Genomic DNA, 27,418 nt, shown 5'->3' on the forward strand with positions numbered 1-27,418 from the left:
GGGGTTTATGGAGCTAAAACATTCCTAGGAAATGAAAACTTCTCCATTTAAGATATATCTTACTATAACAAATCTCTTTACGAATTTTCATTTTACTTGTTTTGACAAGGAGGGTTTGGGATGAAAGGGGAGATGGGAGGCAAAAGAGGATTTATGGGGCCGCTTTAGGTTTGATGTAGAAAACAACTCTATAAACATGTTTAGAATAAAAATAGCTTTCAAATGATGTGCTGATTGATAGCTTTTGAATAAAAAATGAAGCAACAAAATTTGTTTGCCTCCACCTCAATAGGCCTAACAGTTAAAATAATATTTTTTTTTAATATAGTCATGTAACACCTCTTTTGAAAGCTCATAACAAATGAATTCCAAATAACAATGAAAAATTCTGTGAAAAAAAAAATTTCAGTCATTAATTTTAAGTTCACGCTTATATTTGTACTTTTAAGTAAAATATCAAAAACAGCAAAAAAATTCAAAAATTTGGTAGCAGTTGAGAGCTGTAAGTGTCAGCAGTTTTTTTTAAGGATAATTTTTATTTTCAGAGCTATAGGGTAAGCAATTTTAGGTCAGGGAGATAAACCCGGAGATGGGAGCCAGGAGATAACTTCATCCTGGTGCTATTACAAAGTAAAAACTCTAGCATTCTTTATGATAGCTTTTTATATAGCCTAGCCTAGGGCCATATATCATTGAGGGAGAGTAAAATTGTCAAACATGCAAACAAAGTCATAAAATTAGCAATCTAAGAATGTCTATTTTTGTTCTTGCATCTCCTGGAGAACCACTATTCCAGACCTTCACCCCATCCCCCTACTAATGAACAAATATATAGGCTAAATCAAAAATACTCACAGTATTTTTGGGGTAAAATTCTACTTTAGTTACTTTTGGCTATCTTGGAAAGAGGTTGGGTTAGGAAAATGAAACTTTCAGGGATGGATCTACATGCTAAGGTATGGGTAAAGTTCTACGAAATCATATGGTAAAGTTCTACCAAATCATATTATTGAGTTAGGACTAAAATGAATATACCATTTTATGCCTTTTTTTATGCTGATTACTAATATAATAATAATTTCTATTGTAAATGAATTTCAGCCCCCCCCCCGATATATGCCCATTCAGGGTTAGGTGTATACAGGGGGGGGGGGGCTGAAATTCATATCCGATAGAAATGATTATTATATTTCTAATCAGCATAAAAAAAGGCATTGAATGGTGTATTCACTTTATTCCTACCTCAATAATATGATTTGGTAGAACTTTACCAATCATATTATTGACTTACACATAAAGTGAATATACCACTTGATGCCTTTTTTTATGCTGATTACAAATATAGTAATCATTTCTATCGGAAATGAATTTCAGCCCCCCCCCTATATATGCCAATCCAGGGTGTATATTTCTACAACCTAACCTAACCCTGAATTGGAATATATAGGAGGGGGGGCTGAAATTCATTTCCGATAGAAATGATTATTATATTTGTAATCAGCATAAAAATAGGCATCGAATAGTGTATTCACTTTATTCCTAACTCAATAATATGATTTGGTAGAACTTTAAGGTATGTCCTGGGAAGGTACTTTGAAGTACCTACCTCCACTCCTCCCCCCTCTATGGTAAATTACTGCACATTACTATTTGTTTTAGCTCACATTTCATCCTATATTACTATCATAATTATAAATCACTGCTTACCTTACACAAGTTCAGCTTTTAACCTTGTTCATTAAAATATATTCCAAAATCCTATTTTCATTTAACACTACAACCCTTTAACTTATTTACTATCTAGGTGACAATGCTTATTGAATCCGTTTGTGATGGCACAATTTTGCTTGTCGTAACCCCTACAATAGTAGCATGCAGGTGCAAGGGGGTAGAATAGAGCTCTGTGATAAGCCATTAAACTTTATTATTTTGGGAAAGATTTTGACAAAAGGCAGACCATTAAAAAAAAATCCGAATTGTTTTTAGAGGACAAATTATGTTATGAGAATATGTTTTTATTTTTATAGGTCCATGCACTCATGAAGCTTTTTAAATATTTCTGAACCACTAATTGATAGAGCGCTACAAACATCAGAATTGACTTTAGAAAACAAGTTATGTCATGGGAAGATGTTTTTGAAATCCCCCCTCCCCAAAACTAAAAAATTTCTAAAATTCTACTTAAGAAGCTTTTTAAATATTTCTAAAGCACTAATAGATAGAGCACTACAAATATCAGAATCGACTTCAGAGGACAAATTATGTTATGGGAAGATGTTTTTGAAATCCCCTTCCCCCCAAACTCAAAATTTTACTTTAGAAGCTTTTTTAAATATTTCTAAAGTGCTAGGACATGGAGCACTACAATCATCGGAATCGACTTTAGAGGACAAGTTATGTCATGAGATGTTTTTGAAATCCCCCTTTGCCCCTAACTCGAAATTTTCCAAAATTCTACTTTAGAGGCTTTTTTAAATATTTCTAAAGAGCTAAGATATAAAACACTACAAACATCAGAATCGACTTTAGAGGACAAGTTATGTCATGGGGAGATGTTTTTGAAATCCCCCTTCCCCCCAAACTCAAAATTTTCTAAAATTCTACTCTAGAAGTTTTTTCAATATTTCCAAAGCACTAATAGATAGTGCTCTAAAAACATCAGAATCAACTTTAGAGGCCAAATTAATTCTACAATAATTCCCCCTTCCCCCCAAACTCAAATTTTTTTTAAATCCCCCTTTGCTCTAAACTCAAAATTTTCCAAAATTCTACTTTAGAAGCTTTTTTAAATATTTCTGATGCACTAAGACATAGAGCGCTACAAACATCAGAATCAACTTGAAGTACAATAAAATTATTTCAGCTTCAAAACTGCTCAATCCCAGCTTATAAGGTTTTAAATATATGCAAATACATTTCCTAAATTTTGGAAATAAAACATTGATATGGCTTAAAATTCTGCTCAAATGATTTTCAGAACTAAAGCCAGAGAAAAAGAAACTGATAACTGAAAATTAAGGTAAAATGTTGTTTTGTCAAAATTTCAATGGGTAATAGGTATTTCAAAAACATCTTCCCATGACATTACTTGTAACATTGATATGGCTTAAAATTCTGCTCAAATAACTGATATTGCGTTTTCAGAACTAAAGCCAGAGAAAAAGAAACTGATAACTTAAAATTAAGGTAAAATGTTGTTTTGTCAAAATTTCAATGGGTATTTCAAAAACATCTTCCCATGACATAACTTGTCCTCTAAAGCTAATTCTGATGTTTGTAGGGTATGTCATAGCGCTTTGGAAATATTTAAAAAAGCTTAGAAAGTGGAATTTCTGAAAATTTTGAGCTTAGGGTGAAGGGGAATTTCAAAAAAATTTTGAGTTTGGGGGGAAGGAGGAATTATTGTAGAATTAAATTGGCCTCTAAAGTCGATTCTGATGTTTGTAGCGCGCTATCTATTAGTGCCTTAGAAATTTTTAAAAAGCTTCTAGAGTAGAATTTTGAAAACTTTGAGTTTGGGGCAAAGGGGGATTTAAAAATATCTTCCCATGATATAACTTGTCCTCTAAAGTCGATTCTGATGGTTTTAGCACTCTATTTCTTAGCGCTTTAGAAATATTTAAAAAAGCTTCAAAAGTAGAATTTTTGAAAATTTTGAGTTTGGGGGGAAGGGAAAATTATTGTAGAATTAATTTGGCCTCTAAAGTCGATTCTGATGTTTTTAGTGCGCTATCTGTTAGTGCTTTGGAAATATTTAAAAAGCTTCTAGAGTAGAAATTTAGAAAATTTTGTGTTTGGGGGGGGGAGGGGGATTTCAAAAACATCTTCCCATGACATAACTTGTCCTCTGAAGCTGATTCTGATGTTAGTAGCGCTCTATTTCTTAGCGCCTTGGAAGTATTTAATAAAGCTTCTAAAGTAGAATTTTGGAAAATTTTGAGTTTGGGGCAAAGGGAGATTTCAAAAACATCTGCCCCCGACATAACATGTCCTCTAAAGTCGATTATGATGTTTGTATCGCACTATCAATTAGTACTTTAGAAATATTTAAAAAGCTTCTAAAGTAGAATTTTGGAAAATTTTGAGTTTGGGGCAAAGGGGGATTTCAAAAACATCTTCCCATGACATAACTTGTCTTCTAAAGTCAATTCTGATGTTTGTCGGGCTCTATCAATTAGTGCTTTAGAAATATTTAAAAAGCTTCTAAAGTAGAATTTTAGAAAATTTTGAGTTTGGGGGGAAGGGGAATTTTAAAAACCTCTTCCTGTGATATAATGTGTCCTCTGAAGTCGTTTCTGATGTTTTTAGCACTCTATTAGTGCTTTAGAAATATTTTAAAAGCTTCTAAAGTATAATTTTAGCAAATTTTGAGTTTGGGGGGAAGGGGGATTTCAAAAACATCTTCCCATGACATAACTTGTCCTCTAAAGTCAATTCTGATGTTCGTAGCACTATGTCTTAGTGCTTTAGAAATATTTAAAAAGCTTCTAAAGTAGAATTTTGGAAAATTTTTAGTTTAGGGCAAAGGGGGATTTCAAAAACACCTCCCCATGACAAAAATTGTCCTCTAAAGTCAATTCTGATATTTGTAGCCCTCTATGTCTTAGAGATTTAGAAGTATTTACAAAAGCTTCTAAAGTATAATTTGGGAAAATTTTTTGTTTGGGGCGAAGGGGGATTTAGAAAACATCGGCTCCCGACATCACATGCTTTTAGAGTCAATTCTGATGTTTGTTGGGTACTATCAATTAGTACTTTAGAAATATTTAAAAGCATCTAAAGTAGAATTTTAGAAAATTTTGAGTTTGGGGGGAAGGGGGATTTTAAAAACCTCTTCCCGTGATATAACGTGTCCTCTGATGTTTTTAGCACTATCTATTAGTGCTTTAGAAATATTTTAAAAGCTTTAAAGTAGGATTTTAGAAAATTTTGAGTTTGGGGGGAAGGGGGATTTTAAAAACTTCTTCCCATAACATAGTTTGTCCTCTAAAGTCAATTCTGATATTTGTAGCGCTCTATCTATTAGTGGTTTAGAAATATTTAAAAAGTTTCTTAGGTAGAATTTTAGAAACTTGAGTTTGGGGGGAGGGGGATTTCAAAAACATCTTCCCATGACATAACTTGTCCTCTAAAGTTGATTTTGATATTTGTAGTGCTCTGCGTCTTACCTAAACCCCAGCACCATGCCGGCGCATCAACCAAACGCCGCCAACGAGAGGTTTGGTTGACCACTGCTGAAGTGTCACAAAGTTGCTTGCGCGCCGCCGGAAGAGGCTGCGGTGTTTGGTTGACTTTGAATTATTTTGCGGCAATTCTTTATTGTGTCAACCGCAAATTCAAAGCTTTTCTTTTCTCGTGTGGTTTAAGTATTTCGATTTTCCTGATTAAAAATCGAGCAGGGCTTGCACTATTCCCAAAGTTTTGGGGATTTCCCCAAAAATCTATGTGCCACCCCAGAAAAAATTTGGTTCCCCAAATCCCCGAAAATCATCCAATCATGTTGCCACCCCTAGTGATTACTAGTGACTATCCCTGCCAAATATTACTTTGTATACCATTATTCTTAACTACTCTCTTGTTTGTTAATTTTTGTCTCTTGTGTTACTTTACATATAAATCAGACAGATACAATTGCAATATACATGGTTCTTCATATGTTGACAAAAGTATTGTCTTTATGAAATTAAATAAAAAAAACAAGTTTTTTTTAAACTGAAAGTAAGCAATAATACCGTATATAAAAGGGACTGGCCCCTCCTCCACGCCTTGCTCTTTACGTTACTTTAGCGCAAAGAGCTAGGGGTTGAGGAGGGACAGCTCTTTTCATATATAGAATAATTATTATTCATTTTAAGTTTTAATGTTGCTCCTTACTTTCAGTTAATAAAACTTGTTTTTTATTTAATTTCTGAACATTTTTCAACTAATGCTGGTTTGATTTTGGTTCCCAGTGCATGAAAAATTTGAAGAGAACTTGCGTATTAATTTCGGCAGATGTATTCTGGATATAAAGGGTTGCACCTCCTCAATACCATACTCTTTGCGCTAAAGGTGTTGCAGCTTCCAGAAAAGCTTCCCTTTATTATTTAAAAGCCCTTTTTTTCATTTTTAGTAAACAGTCAAACTTTACCGTAAAGAATAATTTATTGAGGAGGGAGTAACCCGTCACATAAGGCATAATTTATGTTTGTTTTTTAAAGAATGCGGGTAAATCTGGGTTTCCCTCTATGAAATATACCCCTCCCCCTCACAGAACTCCTCTGTGGAAATTTCATCCAATGTAAAGTGCACCTCCCCCTGTCAAATTCCCTCCAGACAATTCTTTTCTTGCTGAGAATCCCCCCTCTCTGTAAAATTGCTTGTGGACAATTGTCCCTGAAAAATTCTCCTTAGCATTTTTTCATCAGAATAAGACTTTAATCTATATATCGGTTTCTTGGCCACTCCAGAAATGCCCCCTTCCATGGAATTTATTTCCCAGAAAACAAAACGAATTTCCCTCCCAAAGGAAAATTCTCCCCTTAGAAATCCACCCCAAGCACAACTTCCCCCTGGCTAAGGTGCATCTTTACACTTTTAAATGTTTTATGGAGAGTCCGTAACTACAGGAAGTCCATGCTAGTGTTTCAATAAACTCAACAGAAACTTTATGAGAGCATGGACCTATAAAAATAAAAACATCTTCTTATAACATGATTTGTCCTCTAAGAACAATTTGGATTTTTTTACTGGTCTATCTCTTGTCAAATTCTTTCCCTAATTAATAAAGTTTAATGGCTTATCAACAGAGAGTTGTCTTCTACCCCATGGCACCTGCATGCTACTGTTAAAGGGGTTATGATAAGCAAAGCTGTGACATCACAAACAGATTCCATAAGCAATGTCAGCTAGATAGTAAATAAGTTAAATTGTTGTAGTGTTAAATGAAAATAGGATTCTGGAATATATTTTAATGAACAAGGTTAAAAGCTGAAGTTGTGTAAGGTAAGCAATGATTTATAATTATGATAGTAATATTGGATGAAATGTGAGCTAAAACAACTAGTAATATGCAGTAATTTACCATTATATAGAGGGGGGGGAGGAGTGGAGGTAGGTACTTCAAAGTACCTTACCGGGACATACCTTAGCATGTAGATCCATCCCTGAAAGTTTCATTTTCCTAACCCAACCCCTTTCCAAGATAGCCAAAAGTAACTAAAGTAGAATTTTACTAATTTGGGTATTAGTCTACAGTTAGGTCAAGCCTTAAGGAAGCACTATAACATTCTGAAATTTTTTTTTAACAATCCTAAAATAGGCTACTTAGGCCTGTATCATTCCTAAAAAGACCTTGGTATAAATTTATGACCATTCCAGTACATAAGGAGACATGTTGAATGAACAATTCTTACTTCATGATATGCAAAATAATCCTATTTAACATATTTTCCAGAGTGAGAACTTTTACCTTCACTTCTTTCACTATATCTCAGGTTTACAATCACATTTTTCAATAGCTATATCTATTCTCCAAGTCTTGTAAATTATTTATAAAACTAACTCCCAAGAGTCATCTAGCTAATTGGCCAATTAGTATCTTTTTGGTAGATGGTAGTGATGGTGTTTAACTTCCAGACATATACTATTTGAAAACAGATAAATGCAGTTAAATCTATGTTTGTTTTTCAGAATTTTGTTTAAAAAAATTGTACAACAGTGAAAGAAGTGATGATAAAGGTTCTCCCCCTGGAAAATATGTTAACTAGGATTATTTGCATATTATGAAGTAAGAATTGTTTTCTTAACATGTCTCCATATGTACTGGAATAGTCATATGTTTATACCAAGACCTCACTTTACTTAACCCCCATCCCTCTTAATGTGCCAATATATAGCCAAAATTATATATTGCTCATGCATTTTTCTGTTTCTTGATTTTATTGACAATTCTTCTTTACTGTTAATTTCTTTTTGAACAAAAGAATGATGTAATCAAGAAATGGAAAAATGCATGGGGGATATATAGTTTGACCTATATATTTGCTCATTAGGGGGTATAATAAATTAAAGTGCTCTTAGGAATGACATAAGTAGGTATATTAGAATTTTATTTAAAGTTGTTTTCAGTATTTTATAGTGTTTTCTTTTGACTGGGCCTAACTGTTGACTAATGCTGTATTTTCTATAATGCAACTCTTCGCTTCAAATTAATTTTACAACTAATAGATAACAAGGAAAAAAGGGTTATGCCATTGAAAATACCATGAGTATATATATAATTTGGGCTATGTATTTGTCCATTAGGGGAGAGAGAGAGAGAGAGACTAATATGAAGTAAAGCTCATTTAGGAAGAATATAGTCAAAGTGTGCATTATAAATTGTCTTGAAGTCGTTTCTAGAATTGTATAGCCTAGTGTTTCCTTATAGAAAGTAGAAACACTAAATATTTACCCCAGTTTACAACAATTAATAATCAGTTGTTGAGTAAAAGAGAGTCAAACTGTACTAAAAATAATGTGAATATCTATTTTGGGCAGCATATTCATCCTTCAGGGGTAGAGGTGGAGCAATGTACTTTTAGGAATAAGATAAACAATTTTATATTATGAACTGTTGATGAGATATAAATACAAATCCACAAAATCAGCAAATTTTTGTGTATAGTCAAGGGCCGTATTGGGTCCCATTTTTTTTAAGGGGGGGGGGGGGGGGTATCAGAGAATCAAAGGACACATTGAGTGGTATATTAATCTTCTATCTAACAAACTAATTGATAAAGTCAAAGTTTAGTCTTATTAGATTGAGTTCAATGGGTATTGTGAACCAACTATTAATAAGAAAAAATTAGAAAAGGTAAAATATTTTGGCTAGCCTACAAAAAGGAAAACTTGTATTTATTATTATTTACTGAAAACCCATCTTTGTGCATAAAGAAAATGATGTACTACAAAGAGAAAAAAAGCAAAATATCACTATATAGCTATGACAAGGTAACTATAGTTGAAGAAGTTAGATCCAAGCATGTCTTGAAATCTTTTGGTTGTGTTTCTCCATAAGTTTAGCAACAGTTATATTAGGATCTGCTACATGGAGATTATTAATGAGTTATGAACTGCATGTCTAAGTTAGATATCTCAGTAGATATTTTGCAAAATGAAAAAAGTGGAGCAGATTTTCAATTTATCAATATTAGTAAGAATCTTCCACAAGGGTGAAATGTGCACCCTTCTGTCTTCCAGAAGATTATGGAAGCACAGGCAGCTGATATGCAATGTTTGATGACTTCTGTTTGGAGATGACAAGTATGAGAAATGGTATTTCAAATGGGAATACCAAGATAAAAAATTTGGTCAGATGGACAAATCTTTGAATTCCCAAGTACAATTTCATGATTTTTGAAAAAAAAATCCCAGTAATATTTTTTTTTTTTGGGGGGGGGGGGTGTCAAGCCATGGAGGGAGGGTCAGGGGTCAGCTCCCATGATTCTAAAAATAAAGTATCATTAATAAGTTCATATTTTAGGGGCTCAGACCATAGAGAAAGGCCAGGGGTCAGCTCCCATTTTGGAATAACATCATTATTAAGTTAAATGGCGGATAAATGGCTTATGGATAGAATAACTCAATACTTCTACTTTAATTGATAATACCCTTAAAAAGCAGAAAAACAGAAAATTTTGAATCCGCTCTTGCAGAGCATATTGATTACCTTCTGGACCATACTATTTTACTTATACAAGCTAGTTTAATTCCACATGACAATGGTGTTTTTCAGCACTACATTTAGAAAATTTAGATCTAGCTCTAAACAAAGATACTGGTGACTTAAAAATAAATGATTCATATTTCAGCTTTCTCAAAAAAGAAGCTAATACTTTAGTCAACTTTGAGATAGACTTTGAATCACCTTCGCATTTACAAAATGAAACACATCCTAGAACCCTAAGATCTGAAAGAGCCTGTGCACAAGATACAATTATTAAAATCAGAAATCAGCTGACATAGGCAATTAATTGTTGGTCACATGTTTAGCAAATGATTTTTTTTGCAAGACAGTCATTAAGTAGTATCCAATGAGAGCAGTCAAAAGTTTTTGGATTTTTCACTAATTGGGACTTGCCTTTGGAGTTAGGTTTTTGGTTTTAATTCTTCCAATTTTGGCTTTCATTGATTTTTAATTATCTTTCAATTTTGGTTTTTATTTAATATTTTATTGTTTTGTTTCACATTGACTCTCTGCATTTTTTTTGCTTTTCTTTGTCTTTCCATATTTTTTGGTATTTTCCTTGAATTATTTTTTTCACACTAAAGAAGGAAGGCAGCTGTCTTCCCGAAATATTCACTCTGTTTTTTGTAGTATTTCTGTTGGCCTTAAAAAATCTCATTTTTGATCGTTTCCTTTATTGTTATTATTGTAGGCCAGTGTGGCTTAAGAAATTATCTTTATCAAGGAAAATTACTAAATAATGGCTTGTCAAACTTATGGGAATTTTCCCAAATTGTTGTAGGCCAATTTTATCCAGAATAAAAATTCTCATCCCCCCAGTGATGAAACTTTTATATATCTTGCTAAAAATAGGAGTCATCATAATAGGATGCACATTCATGAAATCAAAGGTGGCTTCCTTTTCAGGGATAGGGGCTATGAAACCCTTTTTCCAATAGTTCAGGTACTGGCCTGATATTGTAAGCTTGTTGAATATTTAATACTAGGCCTATGCAACTAATTTTGTAACTGTTAATGCTATTTACAAGTAATTCCACGTGAAATTACCAGTGATAAAAGCCTCAGTTGAAGTATATCAGAATATTCTGTTGTCAATGAACATATGTTAAAAGAAGCCAACATCTTAAAATTGTGATATTTGCCTGGACCATGACAACAATGTGTTGAATGATAACATTAGGGATAAAGAATGTGGAAAAGATGCATACCAAAATCAAAAGTGGCAAAGGTTCTCTATGCTGAAAAGAAAGTACTTGAACAGAGTGATAAAAAAAAACTTTTGCTCCTCTCCATGATGCCACAGACAAAGAATTTGTTTTTACAAGTTGACTGGTTTTCTTCAAAGAAAAATTTTGCTCTTTGAGTCCAAAACTAGACAGAAACACTATTTGCACTCTTTGGCACAAAGGTGTTCAGAAACATGACGGTGACAGCATAGCAAGTACTTTTGTCAAGGTCATTGAGAACTTCCAGATGTTGAAATTTTTTAGTTCTGGGCTGATAACTGCATAACTTGAATAAGAATTGGACCATTTTCACAGCTCTTACTTCACTTGTCATGGATCATAGCCACCTGTATGTAAAGGAAATTTGTTATAGATAAATTATTGGAGGAAAGAATTAACATGACTGCTAATGGTTATTGCAGTAATATTGGAAATAAAATCTCTGTGGTTGAACAGACAGATGATTTGAAAGTTCTTGCCTGGTTATCAAAGATTCACAATGCAAGACAGAAATTTTAAACATGCAAATTGAATATTTGTGAATGTATAAAAGTGAAAAGAGCTTGGCCAATGCATGTCCAAAATAGCTATCATGAAAATATGGATAATCTTTTTCTACAATGATGACAGCACTTAGATATGGCTGTGAAACATGGGCGCCCTGAAAAGCGGATGGAGATTTGCTGGATGTTTTCTAAAGAAATTGCCTATGGATTGCTCTAGGTAGCCAGCTGACTGACCATATTTCAAACAGCAGGCTGTATGAAAGGTATAGTTCAATTGCGTTTTCTAAGGCTAGAGTGAGAGAAAGCTTGAGATGTCTAGGGCACGTTCTGTGGATGAAGGATGATAGATTGCTTAAGATTGTCCTTTTTGGCCGACCGTTTAGGCTAAACGGAAAGCATGTCGTCTGTAGTTGGGGTGGGAAGATGTCATAAAGAAAGATTTAAGGGAAATAGGAACTTCCTGGGAGAGTGTAAAAAGAGAGGCTTTGATTAGATTGGGATGGAGAAGGAGCATGCGTAGCTGTGTTGGCCTCAGGTGGTTTGGTGCTGTGCTGAGTTGTTAGTGGTAGTAGCAGTTTGCGCCAAAAATTAGGATCTACTATGTGGAGATTATTAATGAGTTATGAACTGCATGTCTAAGTTGGATATCTCAGTAGGTATTTTGCAAAATGAAAAAAGTGGTGCAGATGTTCAATTTGCAATATTTGTAAGAATCTTCCACAAGGTTGCAATGTGCACCCTTCAGTCTTCCAGAAGATTATGGAGGCATAGGAAGCTAATATGCGTTTGATGACTTCTGTTTGGAGATGACAAGTGTGAAAAATTGTATTTCAAATGGGAAAACCAAGATAAAAAATTTGATCAGATGGACAAATCTTTGAACTCCCAAGTACAATTTCATGCGGAGGTAGGCCTCCCAGTTAAAAAGCACTATATCAGACTTTTCAGCATCAAATTCAAGACCAGATTTTCAGTATTCTGCTTGCAGTTTTTGGAAAGTTTCAGAAATTTTGTCCAAAGTTTGACTAATGTTAAAAATGCCATCAGCATAAGTGACTAAGGAGATATTGAGGCCAGAAAGAATGCAAAACATCTTGCACTTTTCCTGGGCTTTGAGGACATAATTATTGAAATAAAAAGGTGAGGCAATTGTACCTTACCTGGTTCCTGTCTTAACTGGTATAGTTCTATCCAGTGGTTTTGCCATTTCATCTTGCATAAGAGGGTTTTCAAGACAGACTTGTTGCTTAGCATACATATCCCTTTGAAATCTAATGATAGCCAGATTTACTCCTCTTTTAACAGCCCTTAAAGCATAAGGGGGTGGATCAGGGAGTCAAATGTGTGGCAAAGATCATGACTTTCAAGGCAAGTGAACTACTTGTACAAGAAGCATCAAGCAGAACATTAGCAACAACTGCAAGGGTTTCTATACATCCAATGCCATGTTGAAAGCCAAATTGATGTGGAGGCGTGTAACATTTTTCTTCAATGTATAGCCTAGGGCTTTGTTTGGCCTCCTTAGGGGGCGAGGAGAGCTGGCATGCCATTTTGGCAGCATTATTTCTAACATTTATGACAGTAGTAAATTTAGAAGAAGTATTGACTACTACATTCCATTTTTCTATTGAATTTCTGTCCTAGAAACAACATTAGCATCTATTTTCTATCTTAATTTCAGTCCTATAAACAGAATTGGCAAGTTTTGAAGTATCTGCCTGCATCCCATCCCCCTCCAAAGGACACTGGTCATTGATGAAATAGAAGAGACTTTGTGTTATAAAAGTAAAACTTGCACTAATAGGTCTACAGTACAAATAGGGTCCAAGCAAAGTATTTTGAGTCTCACAATTTCAGTAAATCCTGTAAGGCTTTGAAGAATTTGAAAAACACATATTAATTTTGAACAAAAAGATCTCAATATGACTTAAAATCCTGCTCAAATCATGACAGTTCAGATTTCTAGGCTTTGAGCTGTAGAAAAAGAGACTCGAATCTAAATAAGGAAAAAATATATTTTTCTGAAATTAAAATGGTAATAAATCTGTCTTCAGTGCTATTTTTTAAGCCTCAGAAAAAGGTATAGGAAAGAAGTAGAGATAGGAACTTGAAAATATCTTGCCAAGACTAGGCTCTGAATTCATTTACGGTAAGTATCATTCATCTAACAACTGCTTTCCAATATAACAAGAAGCTCATCATATAGAATTTCAACATTTTTGTACTTGTTTGTCATCAATAGTTTGTTCACAAGTATAATCATTGCAATCATTATCCCAGTCCCTCCACCACCCTACTGCATGAGTACAACCCTAGTCTAAACACTAATCTTGCTTGCTGGTTACTGTATTCTTTTTTGTGCTATTTTTGGTAACTTCTGAAATGTTTGATTAATTTTCTAGCTGAAATGTAAACATATTATTTGATACACCCATTCACTGTTACTTCCAAACATATAGTTGCTACTGTTACAGATTCTATTTGGAAGCCTTAAAGCTTTTCCTAACTATACAGTGATTCGTGATGACTTATCAGTTGAAATAAGGACAAAATATGCTATTAGGTTCAAGGGTGAATATTCTGTTAGTACTTGAGAGTCATATATTCCAAACGAAATACGTTTTTTTTATGATTAAATTCAATGGACATCTTCATTAAACTCAAAACAATCGATTTTGCTTCCACTTCTTCTCTACTAAACTAGGACATTGCCTATTCATTATTTCTATATTTTATATTGTTACACAAAAACAATTTGTTCTTTGGTTTACTTTCAGGTAATTTGTCAAACAAAATCAATATTAATATGGCTCATATGGGCATATTGTTTCTTGTATGAATAGTATCATAGCCGATTTTAGATGTTTCTGATGTTCTAGCAAAAAAATGTAGTAACAATTTAGCTTGTGATTATGTTTTTGCAATCCAATTGAAGAGTTACTAACAATTGTATACAAAATTCCCTAACAATTAAAACATTGTGGGAGAGAATTATTGACAGATTTAATTGTGACATTTGGAAAATAAAATACTGTAAATTTCTTAATGTAGTAGAAACTCTCAATAAAAATTTCATGTTCTATGAGTTTGTATTGTATTTGTATACCCGTTTTAAAGTATTAATTTAAAAAAAACTTTCCGAAAAATAAGTTTTCAAAGAAAAGTAAAGGCCATTTTAAACTTAAGCTCAGAAGATACAATTACCTGTTAAAATACAAACTAAAAACGACCAGAAATTACTATGAAAGAATAAATGAAACCCAAAACGAACAGAAATTAAATAAACAATCTTAGCAAAAAACATATAACAAGTAATAATATCAGACAGTTTGTGGTAACAAACTGTAAGTAAGGAGCAACCCGGCTCAATGGTAACCAAAACTAAAAAACGGTATTTTGCTACCAATAAATACATCAAAAGAATCAGATTTTAATTCTGATTTCAAATATATAGGTTTCATCAAGTTTAATTTTACCTATCAAAAGTTACGCGCCTGGGAAAATTTTCCTGATTTTCGAAAAAAGGGGGAAAGACCCCCTAAAAGTTATAGAACCTTAATGAAAATCCCACTATCATATTCAGCGTATCAGAGAACCCTACTGTAGAGGTTTTAAGCTCCTATCTACAAAAATGTGGAATTTTCCATTTTTTGCCAAAAGGAAGATCACGGATGCGTGTTTATTTGTTTTTTTGCTTTTTTGTTTTTTTTTCCCCAGGGGTGATCGCATCGACCCAGTGATCCTAGAATATCGTGGGAGGGCTCATTGGAACGGAAATTGAAAGTTCTAGTGCCCTTTTTAAGTGACCGAAAAAAATGGAGGGCAACTAGGCCCCCTCCCACACTCATTTTTTTCCCAAAGTCACCTGATCAAAATTTTGAGATAGCCATTTTGTTCAGCACGGTCAAAAATATTATAACTATGTCTTTTAGGATGACTTAATCCCTCGAAGCCCTCAGGAGGAGGGCTGAAAGTTATGAACTTTACCCAATGTTTACATATAGTATTGGTTATTGGGACCCGGCTCAATGGTAACCGATACTCTAGAAAACGGTAATTTTGATACAAATAGATACATCAAAAGAATTATATTTTAATGCTGATTCCAAATATATAAGTTTCATCAAGTTTAATCCTACCCATCAAAAGTTACGCGCCTGAGAAAATTTGGCTGATTTTCGAAAAAAGGGGGAAAGACCCCTTAAAAGCTATAGAACCTGAATGAAAATCACACCATCATATTCAGAGTATCATATAACCCTACTGTAGAGGTTTCAAGCTCCTATCTAAAAAAATGTGGAATTTTCCATTTTTTGCCAGAAGAAAGATCACGGATGCATGTTTTTTTTTTTTTTTTTTTTCCCAGGGGTGATCTTATCGCCCCAGTGGTCCTAGAATATCTTGGGAGGGCTCATTGGAATGGAAATTAAAAGTTCTAGTGCCCTATTTAAGTGACCCAAAAAAAATGGAGGGCAACTAGGCCCCCTCCCACGCTCATTGTTTTCCCAAAGTCACCTGATCAAAATTTTGAGATAGCCATTTTGTTCAGTATGTTCGAAAATATTATAAGTATGTGTTTTAGGATGACTTAATCCCCCAAAGTTCCCGGGAGGAGGGCTGAAAGTGTGGTAAAGCTTTCTAATTTAGTTAATTATTAATTGAGTAAAAATATATTAAGACGCAAAAACAAAGTTTCAAAATACCACTTTTTAAGATAAGGACACAAATCATGGATTGTATGGACTTGAAGGGAACTTGCTCAATAACCAATTTCCTGGATAAATGCGTCAATGTACTGGAAGGACGTGGTTAGTTTCTCATATATATATACCCCGATTTTTGAGACTGGGGGTAGACCTTTTGACTTGCCGGGTGAACCTCTGCCCGTTTATTTTCTCATTAGAAATACCTTGGATTTTGTCGGATCATTGTAAGTGTCTGAATCTTATTTATATATTATTGTTGTTTTTGAGACCTGTGGTCTACTTGGGACAGCCAGTCCCAGTAGACAAAATATATCCGATTATATTACATGTTAAATGAATAAAAGTATTGTATTTTCGACAAACTTTCTACGATATATTTTTAGCTTCTCGAATATACCCAGTTGGTACGCCTCATTAGTTCGGTCATAGCCTAATGCACGCTACCAAAGTTTAAGTACTTTTGGGCTAGAGTTTATCTCCACTATAAAGGGAGAATAAAGGCATCTTCAACTACAACACCCCCAATTACCAATAAAAATCACTTCACAACAAAAGTTATGAACTTTACCCAATGTTAACATATAGTATTGGTTATTGGGAAGTATACAGTACAGACGTTTTCAGGGGAGATTTTTCCTGGTAGTGGGGGAGGGGGTGTCGGGCAGGGACGTACGCAGGGGGGGCCTCCGGGCCCGGGTCCCCCGAAATCTTCCGATTTTTTTCATTTCCCCATAATTTTCTGATTTTTCTCACAGAATAATGGGTTTGAAGGATTTGAGCCTCTTCCCCCCACCCGGAACAAATTCCTGCGTACGTGCCGGGGGTCGGGGGTTATGTGGGCGGATCTTTCCATGAAGGAAGTTTTCATGGGGTAAGGGATATTGCTATGAAGGGGACGCCGGACTTCCCAGCATTATTTAAAAAAAGATCTTAAATTAAATATAAAAAAAAAGTTTTTCAACTGCAACAGCAGCAACATCGAAACTTTAAACGAACAGAAAATATTACATACATGATTGGGTTCACCCCTAGTCAATACCTCACTCTTTAAGCCAGAGATTTTTTAGTACTTTCATAAGAGCTATTTATTCTAATTAACGGCCTTTGTGATTAAGCGGTCATTTTTAAAGAATTGGAACAAAATTTGAACTTTCGCTTAAAGAGCAAGGTATTGACTAGGGGGCGAACCCCCTAATATATGTATTAAAAATATATGAATATAGAAGTTCGTTACGTAAGTTAATTCGTAAGTCACGTATATTTATTACTAATAAAAACGTTCGTAAATAAAATGAAACAAGTTTCGAGAAAGCCATTTAACCAAATAAAAGTAAATTAATATGAAATTTTTTTTTAATTATTCATGTACTGTGAGCCAAGATCAAAACCTGCATTTATTCAAAAACGTTCAAAAATTAAACAAAAAAACATATTTTTTAACTGAAAGTAAGGAGCGACATTAAAACTTAAAACGAACAGAAATTATTCCGTATATGAAAGGGGCTGTCCCCTCCTCAACGCCTCGCTCTTTAAGCTAAATTTTGACTTTCTCACAACAATATTTTTTTTTTAAAATAAAAAAATTTAGCGTAAAGAGCGAGGCGTTGAGGAGGGGACAGCCCCATTCATATACGGAATAATTTCTGTTCGTTTTAAGTTTTAATATCGCTCCTTACTTTCAGTTAAAAAAACTTGTTTTTTTTTTTATTCAATAAATGAATAAATAGATCCTAAAGCGAGTAATGCTTAGATTGAATATGAAAAATCAAGCTTAAACCAAAAAAAAAAAAATATTTTCCTATTGAAGTATAAATGAAACTTAAAACAAACAGAAATTAAATAAACAATCAATGCAAACAAACAAACATACAATACATATTAATGTAAATTAATAAATAAATCTTAAAACGAATGAAACTTAAATTGAATATGCAAATCAAGCTTGAAAGGAACAAAAATCACTGCAAACAAGAGTTTGGGTATGACCTCCTTCTCTCACTGTAAAAGTGTAAAACCTACTGCATCATTGGCGCTTTACTGAAAACTAAATACGTCTTGAACAGTCTTGGAAAGTATTAACAAAATCAAATTAAATATTTGATGTATAATGATATTAGTTGTTGAAAGATCAATCAGTTCAAGAATTTATTTCACTGTAATTTTATTTTTATTTTCAATGATGTAAGAACCGGAAAAGAAAATATTTGTAATAAAATTCGGTTTAAGTCAAGCGCCAATGACGCAGTAGGCTTTTGGATTTTATCTATAGTTAAGGAAGGAGGCAGTATCGAAACACTTGTTTGTAGTGAAACTATATTCGTCTTGAACAACTTTAAAAAGAGTTAATAAATTAAACTGAATATTTGATGTATAATGATATTAATTGCTGAAAGCTCATCAGTTCAAAATGTTACTACAATTTTGATGTTTATTTTCAATATAAACTAAAAAAGAAAATATTTGTCATAAAATTCGTTTTCATTAAAGCGCCAATGACTCATTATGTTTTAGACTTTTACAGTGAGAGAAGGAGGTGATACCGAAACTCTGGTTTGTAGTATTTTTTGTTTGTTTCAAGCTTGATTTGCATATTCAATTTGATTTTCACTCGTTTTAAGATTTATTTATTAATTTACATTAATATCTATTGTATGTTTGTTTATTTAATTTCTGTTTGTTTTAAGTTTCATTTATACTTAAATAGGAAAATATTTTTTTCGTTTTAAGCTTGATTTTCATATTTATTCTAAGTATTACTTGCTTTAAGATCTATTTTTTCATTTATATTGTTACTTGTTGTATGTTTTTTGCTATGATTGTTTATTTAATTTATGTTCGTTTTGAGTTTGAATCTTAAGAGGTATTTGTATCTGCTGAGCTTAAGTTTAAAATGGCCTTCACTTTTCCTTGACAAACTTATTTTTTGGAAAGTTTTTTTTTACATTAATTTTTGTTCGTTTTTTATTGCAAAAAGTTTCAAGTTTCTAAAAATTCCTTATTTCAAAATCAAACTTTAAAAAAAAAATCAAATGTTCATCAAAGTATCAAAAGAGGTAGAAAAGTAACAATAACGCAAGGAAAACATGGGTTTGTGTCAACCTCGAAGTTTTTATTATCTGATGGTTGAACTATTTTTAACAAAATGGCTATCTAAAAATTTTTATTGGATGGGTTTGGGGAAAAAGGGCGTGTGGGGGGGGGGGTGTGCTAATTAACCTTCGATTTCTTTTGACTCTTTAAAAGTGAACTAGAACTTTCTATTTTCAATCAAGTGAGCCCTCTCTGAAATTTATATGAGCATCCCTTCTATAAGAACCATATGTACCCCCAGAGTATAACTTACAACATCTGTCCCTGGGGGGTTGTTTTGACCCCGGAGTTTTAATATCTGATGGTTGAACTATTTTTACCAAAATGGTCACCTCAAATTTTTATCGGATGGGTTTATCCATCCGATAAACCCAAAGGCTTGGAGGGCGGGAGGGGCTAGTTGCCCTCAAATCTTTTTTCACTCTGAGAACATAAACTACAACTTTTAGTTTCCATCCAAATGACCCCTATCCCTTTCATAAGAACCACCTACGGCCCCAGGACATACTTACAATGCCTGCCCCCCGGGCCCCGGGGGGATGTGTTGAAACCTGAGTTTTTGTTATCTGACCTTTGAACTATTTTGAAAAAATGCCTCTCTCAAAGTTTTTATTAGATTGGTTTGAGGAAAATAGGGCGTGGAGAGGGTTGCTAGTTGCCCTCAGATCTCTTTTGACTCTTAAAAAGTGAACGAGAACTTTCTAATTTCAATCATATGAGCCCTCTTCGAAGTTTATACAAGCATACCTTCTATAAGAACCATATATGCCCCCAGAGCAGTACTTACAATGCATGCCCCGGGCCCGGGGGGGGGGGGTTGTGTCGGCACAGGAGTTATTCTTATCTGACCTTTGAACTATTTTCAACGAAACGGCCATGCGTAAAGGAGTTTTTGTTATATGATCTTTAAAATATTGTAACAAAATGGCTACCTTAAATTTTTTATCAAATGTATTTGGAGAAAAAGGGCTTGAGGGGGGGGGGGCTAGTTGCCTTCCGATCACTTTTGACTCATAAAAAGGGAACTAGAACTCTCGATTCCCAATCAAATGAGCCCCCTTTGAAGTTTATACAACGACCCCTTCTATATGAAGTGCATATGGGAAAAAAATAAATGGAGTGTAGGGGGAGGCTAGCTGCCCTCACATCACTTTTGACTCTTAAAAAGTGAATTAAAACTTTCAATTTCCAATCAAATGAGCCCTCTATGAATTTTATACAAGCATCCCTTCCATAACAACTACATATGCCCCAAGGCATAACTTACAACGCCTACCCTGGGGCCCTGGGGACTGTGTTGACACCAGCATTTTTTGTTATGAACTATTTTTAACGAAATGTCTATCTAAAATTTTTTATCTGATGTACTTAGGACGTGGAGGGGGGGGGGCTAGTTACCATCCAATCTCCTTTGACTCTTAAAAAGTACAACTGTTAACTAGACTACAAGTGGTAAAAGACAAACTATGCTTTATTTTATTCTTTTTGTATTTTGGAAAAAATATTATTTCAGCATATATATAAAAATTTTAGCATATACATTGTAGTCTATAGACAGATAATTCCTAAGAACACCCTACCTTTCCTTGTCTAACTGAAAGGAAATATTATAGGGCTAAAGATGCTAATATTTTTTCCAAAATGCAAAAAGAATAATTTAAAAATAAAGTTTGCCTTTTACCACTTGTAGTCTATAGACAGATAATTCCTAAGAACACCCTACCTTTCCTTGTATAACTGAAAGAAATAATAAAGGGTTAAATATGCTAATATTTTTTCCAAAATACATAAAGAATAATTTAAAAATAAAGTTTGTCTTTTACCACTTGTAGTCTATAGACAGATAATTCCTAAGAACCCCCTACCTTTCCTTGTCTAACTGAAAGGAAAAAATAAAGGGTTAAATATGCTAATAATACTCCGAAGTCCCCAGGGGGAGGGCTGTACAACACACACCAATGAACTGTTAAGATATTTACCTAAGAAAACTGCAATATAGTAAATCAAGCATCCTGAATCATAGGTTTCAGACAACATATACCAATAAAAGCTTTGAAAATATAGCTCAGAAAAGTCCAAAATAGCAAACTAGATGTCCCAAATCATAAGTTTCATGCACCACACATTTACGAAAGGCTAAGAAACCTAGCTAAGAAAAGTCTAAAATAGTAAACCTAATATTCCAAATCATAGATTTCAGACAACACACACACCTACGACAGCCTGATAAACCTAGGTCAGAAAAGTGCGAAATAGTAAACCAAGCACCCCAAATCATAGGTTTTAGACAAAACACATCTACATGGGTTAAGAAATCTAGCTTAAATGTGAATTGTTTAGTCTTTAAGTATATTTTATGTCATTCTATGACATGTAAAAAAAAGTTGAAATAAAATTATCATGTTAAAAAAAAAGTTCAAAAAATAAACTTCAAAAAAAGTATAAAAATGGGGGGATGGGTCCAAAAAGTTGGAGCGATGGGGGCCTCTTGGAGGTTGGGGAGAGGGGACCTTGGAGATTGAGGTGCTTGGTGGCTAGGGTCATTGGTGGTTGCGGTACTTGATGGTTCAAATCCATAACCATATCACTAATCCCATATTGTGTACTTGTTCATTCTAATTAAAAAAAAGTTGAAACAAAATTATCATGTTAAAAAAAATAAACTTCAAAAAAGTATAAAAACGGGGGGGGGGGATGGGCCCAAAAAGTTGGAGGGATGGGGGCCCCTTGGTGGCTAGGGTCATTGGTGGTTGTGGTCCTTGATGGTTCAAATCCATAACCATCTCACTAATCCCATATTGTGTACTTGTTCTTTCTAATTAAAAAAATTGAAATAAAATTATTTTGTTAAAAAAAATAAACTAAAAAAAGTATAAAAAATGGGGGGATGGGCCCAAAAAGTTGGGGGAAGGGGCCCGATTGAGCTTGGAGAAAGAATGAAGTGGAGATTAATGTTCAGGTTAGCTAGGGTCATTGGTATTTGTGGTTCCTGATGGTTCAAATACATAAATATCTCACTAATCCAGTTTTGGGCACTAGGTTATTTTAGAAAATGTAAAAAAAAAATTTAAATAACATTATCATGTTAAAAAAAATAAACTACAAAAAAGCATAAAAAAATGGGGGGGGGCCCAAAAAGTTGGAGGGAGGGAGCCCCTTGGAAGTTGCGGTCCTTGATGGTTCAAATCCATAACCATCTCAATAATCCCATATCCTGTGCAAGTCTATTATAGCAACCACAGCTAAGAAGTAGAACTATGTCAAGTCACATGTCTCAACTACTCCACCCCAAATAGTCCCCTAAAATGTCAATTAGTCTCTGACGTTTCCTTTGTTTTGGCAACTGTGCGCATATACATTTTAAACTTACCATCCTCTCAGACGTACCTTAACTGTTACGCACTTTTAACTCTTTTATCCCTTTCATACAATCCAACTAAAAATATGAATAATATCTAGCTGTGTTTCACCCCTATGAAAGTTCTACTTCAAGAATATTCGATAATCAGATAAGACGATTTTATAAACAAAGTCCCATGGACAAATTGTGTCAGCAGATAACACAATACTTTGATTACGGCAGAGAAATTACGTAAAATTAAATGCTGAAATTCCAGGGAATCTGATGATGTCACTTAGCCTAGTATTTCTAACTCCCTGATTGGCTTAGAAAAAGGCGTATGATCTTGTTAACCCTGTATCTTCTGGGCCCCTTCTACTGTAATTTTAAGTTTCGTGTTACCTATCAAACGGCCTTACCCATAGGCCGTCCTGGCTAAGTGGACGTGCGCTGGGTTGAGAATTATTTGTCCAAGGGGCACGGGTTCGATTCCTGGCGTGGCCAGTTATTTGGGTTTGGGACGCGGGTCAGTGGTGTGACTCTGTAAGCTTACCCAGAGTCGACCCAGCCCTAAATGGGTACCTAGAGAAATCTGGGTAAGGTAAGCCGGAATGGTGTGCAAAAGCACAGGATGGCTGGCCCCCCCCCCCCCCCCCCATTGCACTTCATGGCTGAAGGGCCACGAAACTGGGATCAGCACCTAGAGTTTGGACTTTAAGGATCTAGTGCCGTCATACTTACTTTACTTACTTACTTTATTCATCAAAAGATACAAGCCTGAGAAAATTTGTCTTATTTTCGAAAAAGGCGGGACCTCCTCCCCCCTCCCCCAAAAAAAGTCAAGGAATCTTAACGAAAATCACATAATAAGATTAAGCACATCAGAGAACCCTACTGTAGTTGTTTCAAGCTTCTATATACAAAAAAGGTTGAATTTTGTATTTTGTGGATCACAGATGCATGTTTATTTGTTTGTTTGCTGTTTTTTGTCCCAGTGGTGATTGTATCAAACCAATGGTCTTAGAAGATTGGCATATTGCTTATTTTAACGAAAATAAAAAGTTCTAGTGACCTTTTTAAATGACAAGAGAGATTGGGGGCAGTTACCCCCCCCCCCAGCCCAAAGTCGTCCAATCAAAATTTTGAGATAGTTATTTTTTCAGCATAATTCAAAGGTCCAATAACTATGCTTTTCGTGATTATATGCCCTTCCATAGTCCCCGGGGAAAGGGCTGTAAGTTGTGCAGTTATGGTTATATAAGGGGAATTGTATAAAACCAATGGTCCTAGAAGATTGGTAGAGGGCTCATTTGAGTGGTATTTAAAAGTTACAGTGCCCTTTTAAGTCATCAAAAAGGTTGGATGGCAGTTAGCCCCCTTCCCCCTGGCCCCAAGTTGTCTGATCCAAATTTTGAGATAGTCATTTTGTTCAAAATAGCTGTTTGGTCTGTAAAATATGCCTTTGGGGATAACATGACCCACCACAGCCCCTGGGGATATGGCTGTAATTTGTGAAATTTGTCCATATTGTTCATACACATTATTTGTAATTGCTTTTTATAGCTCATGGACTTCAGTAAAGTGTTCGCCGGTAAATCGAGAGGTTACCAGTTCATAAACCAGTTATTCTTTATTTTTTTCGCAAAAATGAAGAGATATGACTTGAATTTGTACATGAAATAATACACTGGTGGTGGTGGCATCTCCTGGAAGAATTTCCCAAGGAGTGGGATTTCCGACATGATTTGAAAACGTCCGTGAGAAATTTCTTGAGGATTTTCAGCGAGTATGAAATTGTCCAGGGGATATTCTCTGTCCAGGGGTAGTTGGGTGGGGTGTATTTTATGGGAGAAGAGCTTTACTTTGAAATTTCATTGGGGGAGGGAAGGTCCCATGGAGGAAAGCTTGATTTCCGCGTATTATTTGAAATGCGATCAGAAATTAATTAAAAAAAACAAGTTTTTAAAACTGAAAATAAGAAGCAACATTAAAACTTAAAACGAACAGAAAAAAGTACTAAAGAATTTTAGCGTGAAGACTCGGATATTGACGAGGGGGCAACCCCTCTAATAAGTTGGGACTCAGATGGTATATTTCTTTAATTTGTATCTAATTTATGCTCTATAAATAACAAGGCCTGGACTTTTGTTCAAAGATGCAGCTGTACCTTAGACAACATTGTGATCTTAAACCAAGATCCTAAATATGAAATAAGCAGTGTGATAACGAAAGAATAAGTTTATTTGGATTTTTTTTCGGCATTGTTTCAAAATATAATCTTCACTTACCTGTAAATCAATTAATAGGCCAGGTAAGGCCTAAGGCTATATAATTATATATATTTTTTTTCTGAATTGACATTATTTTGTAGTAAGAACCAATGGTATTAGCCAAAAATTGGGGCTATTTAGAAGGAGACATGTTAAGTAAGAAATTCTTAGTTTATAATGTGTAAAAATATTTTTAACTATTTTGAAGGCACTTTTTCCAAATTTTACCACTTCCCCTCCTTCGTGTGGAAATATATAGCCCAATATATATATATATATTTCTTGCATGATTTTCTATTTCTTGATTTTGTCATCATTGATTCCGTTTATAGAGTTATAAAGAGCTACACATGGTAAAATATTTGGGACATTAAGGGGCTGGGGGTAAAGAATAGTGTAAGTTAAAGCTTTTTCCCCAGAAAATATTTATCTGGTCTAACCTTGACCAATTTCAACTTTCATTACTGAAAGTTCAAAATTCATTACTTCTTGATGGATTAGTTTTACCATACAGCCTTCAAAAATCGTGTACACTATTTTGTGTCTCATGGATTTCCCAGTCTTATTTGAAAAACTATAAAAAGAAGAGTTGTGACAGAGTCAGACTTTAGCATCAAGAGCGAGGTATTGAGGAGGGGGCAGCCCCTTTCATATTTCTTTTCAATTTCATAATATTTTCAATTGAAAAAACTTATTTTTTGTTTATTTAGGTCTGAACCAACAATTCTGTGTGTGCAATATTAACATACATTATTGTTTACCTACCATAATTTGTTCTTGTTTCTTTATTCGTTATAAATGTCTCGAGATTGTCATTTATTTTTGAATTCTGACTGTTTAACCTTATAAATCTCCAAGAAAAAGTGTGTCCTTATCTATCCAGGTGAGACTGATATCTGTAAGTGGAATCATCAAAGCTTGTTGATGGCTGATGTGTCCTTTCTAGAACAACAATAGAAAAGTAATTCTCTCACCCAAGGTTATTTGGAATGTCTGAGCGAGGTCGAAGAACGTAAGTAGAATTTCACTATTTTTAATCTTCATAAGCTTCAGTAATTACTCGTATCTTGGTGTTTGTCAAATGTCTAGTGATGTTATTTGTGACCTGGCTAGTTAAGCTGGCTTAGCTTACCATCTGAAGTTTGTGTGTTACAGAGAGTAGGAAGACCAATATTCGTGAGAAGATAAGCCCTTTCTTTGGAGGGCCAAAATTGAAAACTCCTGGTACATCAGGAGTCTTTACTTCTTCCTTTACCACAAGAAAGGGGATTTCCTGTTTAAAAGTTTTTTTCTAGAACCTGTAAAAGTGCAATGATTATAGAATTGGAGCTATATGATTATATTTGTTATTGGGCAGGTAAGTATGGTAAGGTGTTGTAGCAAGGGTCAACAAAACCACATTTTGTACCGATATTCTTGTCTTTATTCGATTTGTCTTCTTTCTGTCAATGAAATTACCTCTCTCCAAAAGTGCCATATATATACCTGATGAAGTTTAATTTTTATGGTGTAAAAAAAAAAGAGAAAAAACGCAGCATGTCTCACCAGATGAGATACTGTCAGGATTAGAAATGAGAGTTTTGACAAAAAACCGCTCAAGCTAAAAACATAGTCTGAAGGTAAAACTTTATAACCAACAGACAGCTTACTGTACAGAGCATAAACATAGCCTATTTAAAATCTTTCAATTAAATAATTGCTCTTGACTTGAAATGAGCTAAGAACACTGATTCTCAATAATGATTTAATAAATTGCCAGCAATGATTGATAGTCAAAAATATTTAAAGCTTCCCCAAAACAAAGGAGCAATTGTATATTCTCATAGAATATGCTTTTTATATTTGGAAAACTGTGTGCATTCAGTTTTTCTAGATAAAACTGTTTGGATTGAATTGTCGGGCTCTTAATTCATGTGTGTGATTTTAATAATAAAAAAAATGAAAACCTTCAATCTAAAATCCGTGTTACAAGAAGTCTAAAATCCTTGTTACAAGAGGTACCAAAAATATACATGTGAGGTTTGAACCTCAAAATTGGAAACAATGCTTTTCCCATATCCTCGCTCCTTTGTAAACATGCTGAAGAGCTAATCAGTCCCCTACCATATATGAAGCACAAGTGGAGGATAACTACTTAACTTTTTCCCATGCTGATCAATGATCTACATAGCGCAGATACCGATCTCCTGATTCTCAGCCTTTGGCGGGACTGAAATATATGCTAGGGGACGAATCATCTGACACTTCCCTTATTTTTCCCCCACGATTCCTCCAGGCACCCACTTAGAGCTGGGTCGACTCTGGATGAGCTTACAGAGTCACAACATTGACTCCTGTTACAAACCGAATAATCGGCAGCACCATGACTCGAACGGTTTTAGAACCGGTTTTTAGAATCTGCTGGATTTCAAGTCTAGCGCGTTAACCAGTGAAGGTTATGTTCCTTATTAGTATTTACTTCCTTTATTTCCAAGTTTAATACAAAACCCTAGGGAGACTACATTCCCTTCTCCTTCAATTTAATTAAACTCAATTATTTGATATTGGGTTTTCATATTTGATGCTGAAGTT

The 27,418-nt window shown here is 34.4% G+C and overlaps 1 protein-coding gene across 7 annotated transcripts in view; it reads left to right on the forward strand.

Annotated features, from left to right (window-relative positions):
- The window catches only part of LOC148953286 (uncharacterized), a 148,876-nt gene that overhangs the window by 40,428 nt on the left and 81,030 nt on the right, over positions 1 to 27,418 (forward strand). For 4 of the 7 annotated variants that reach the window (XM_089088458.1, XM_089088457.1, XM_089088456.1 and 1 more), the window contains one exon: positions 25,731 to 25,859. The exons of 2 other annotated variants lie outside the window; for them this stretch is intronic. In XM_089088458.1, coding sequence (XP_088944584.1) covers positions 25,837 to 25,859 — 23 coding nt within the window. In that variant the 5' untranslated portion in view covers positions 25,731 to 25,836. Of the gene's footprint in view, positions 1 to 8,053; positions 8,073 to 25,730; positions 25,860 to 27,418 lie in introns of those variants that run through there. One more of the 7 variants, XM_089088459.1, reaches the window with a different exon arrangement.

The sequence above is a fragment of the Artemia sp. Qi Xiang Cuo genome, chromosome 4, assembly GCF_049724085.1.
Source record: "Artemia sp. Qi Xiang Cuo chromosome 4, ASM4972408v1, whole genome shotgun sequence".
Lineage (NCBI taxonomy): Eukaryota > Metazoa > Arthropoda > Branchiopoda > Anostraca > Artemiidae > Artemia > Artemia sp. Qi Xiang Cuo.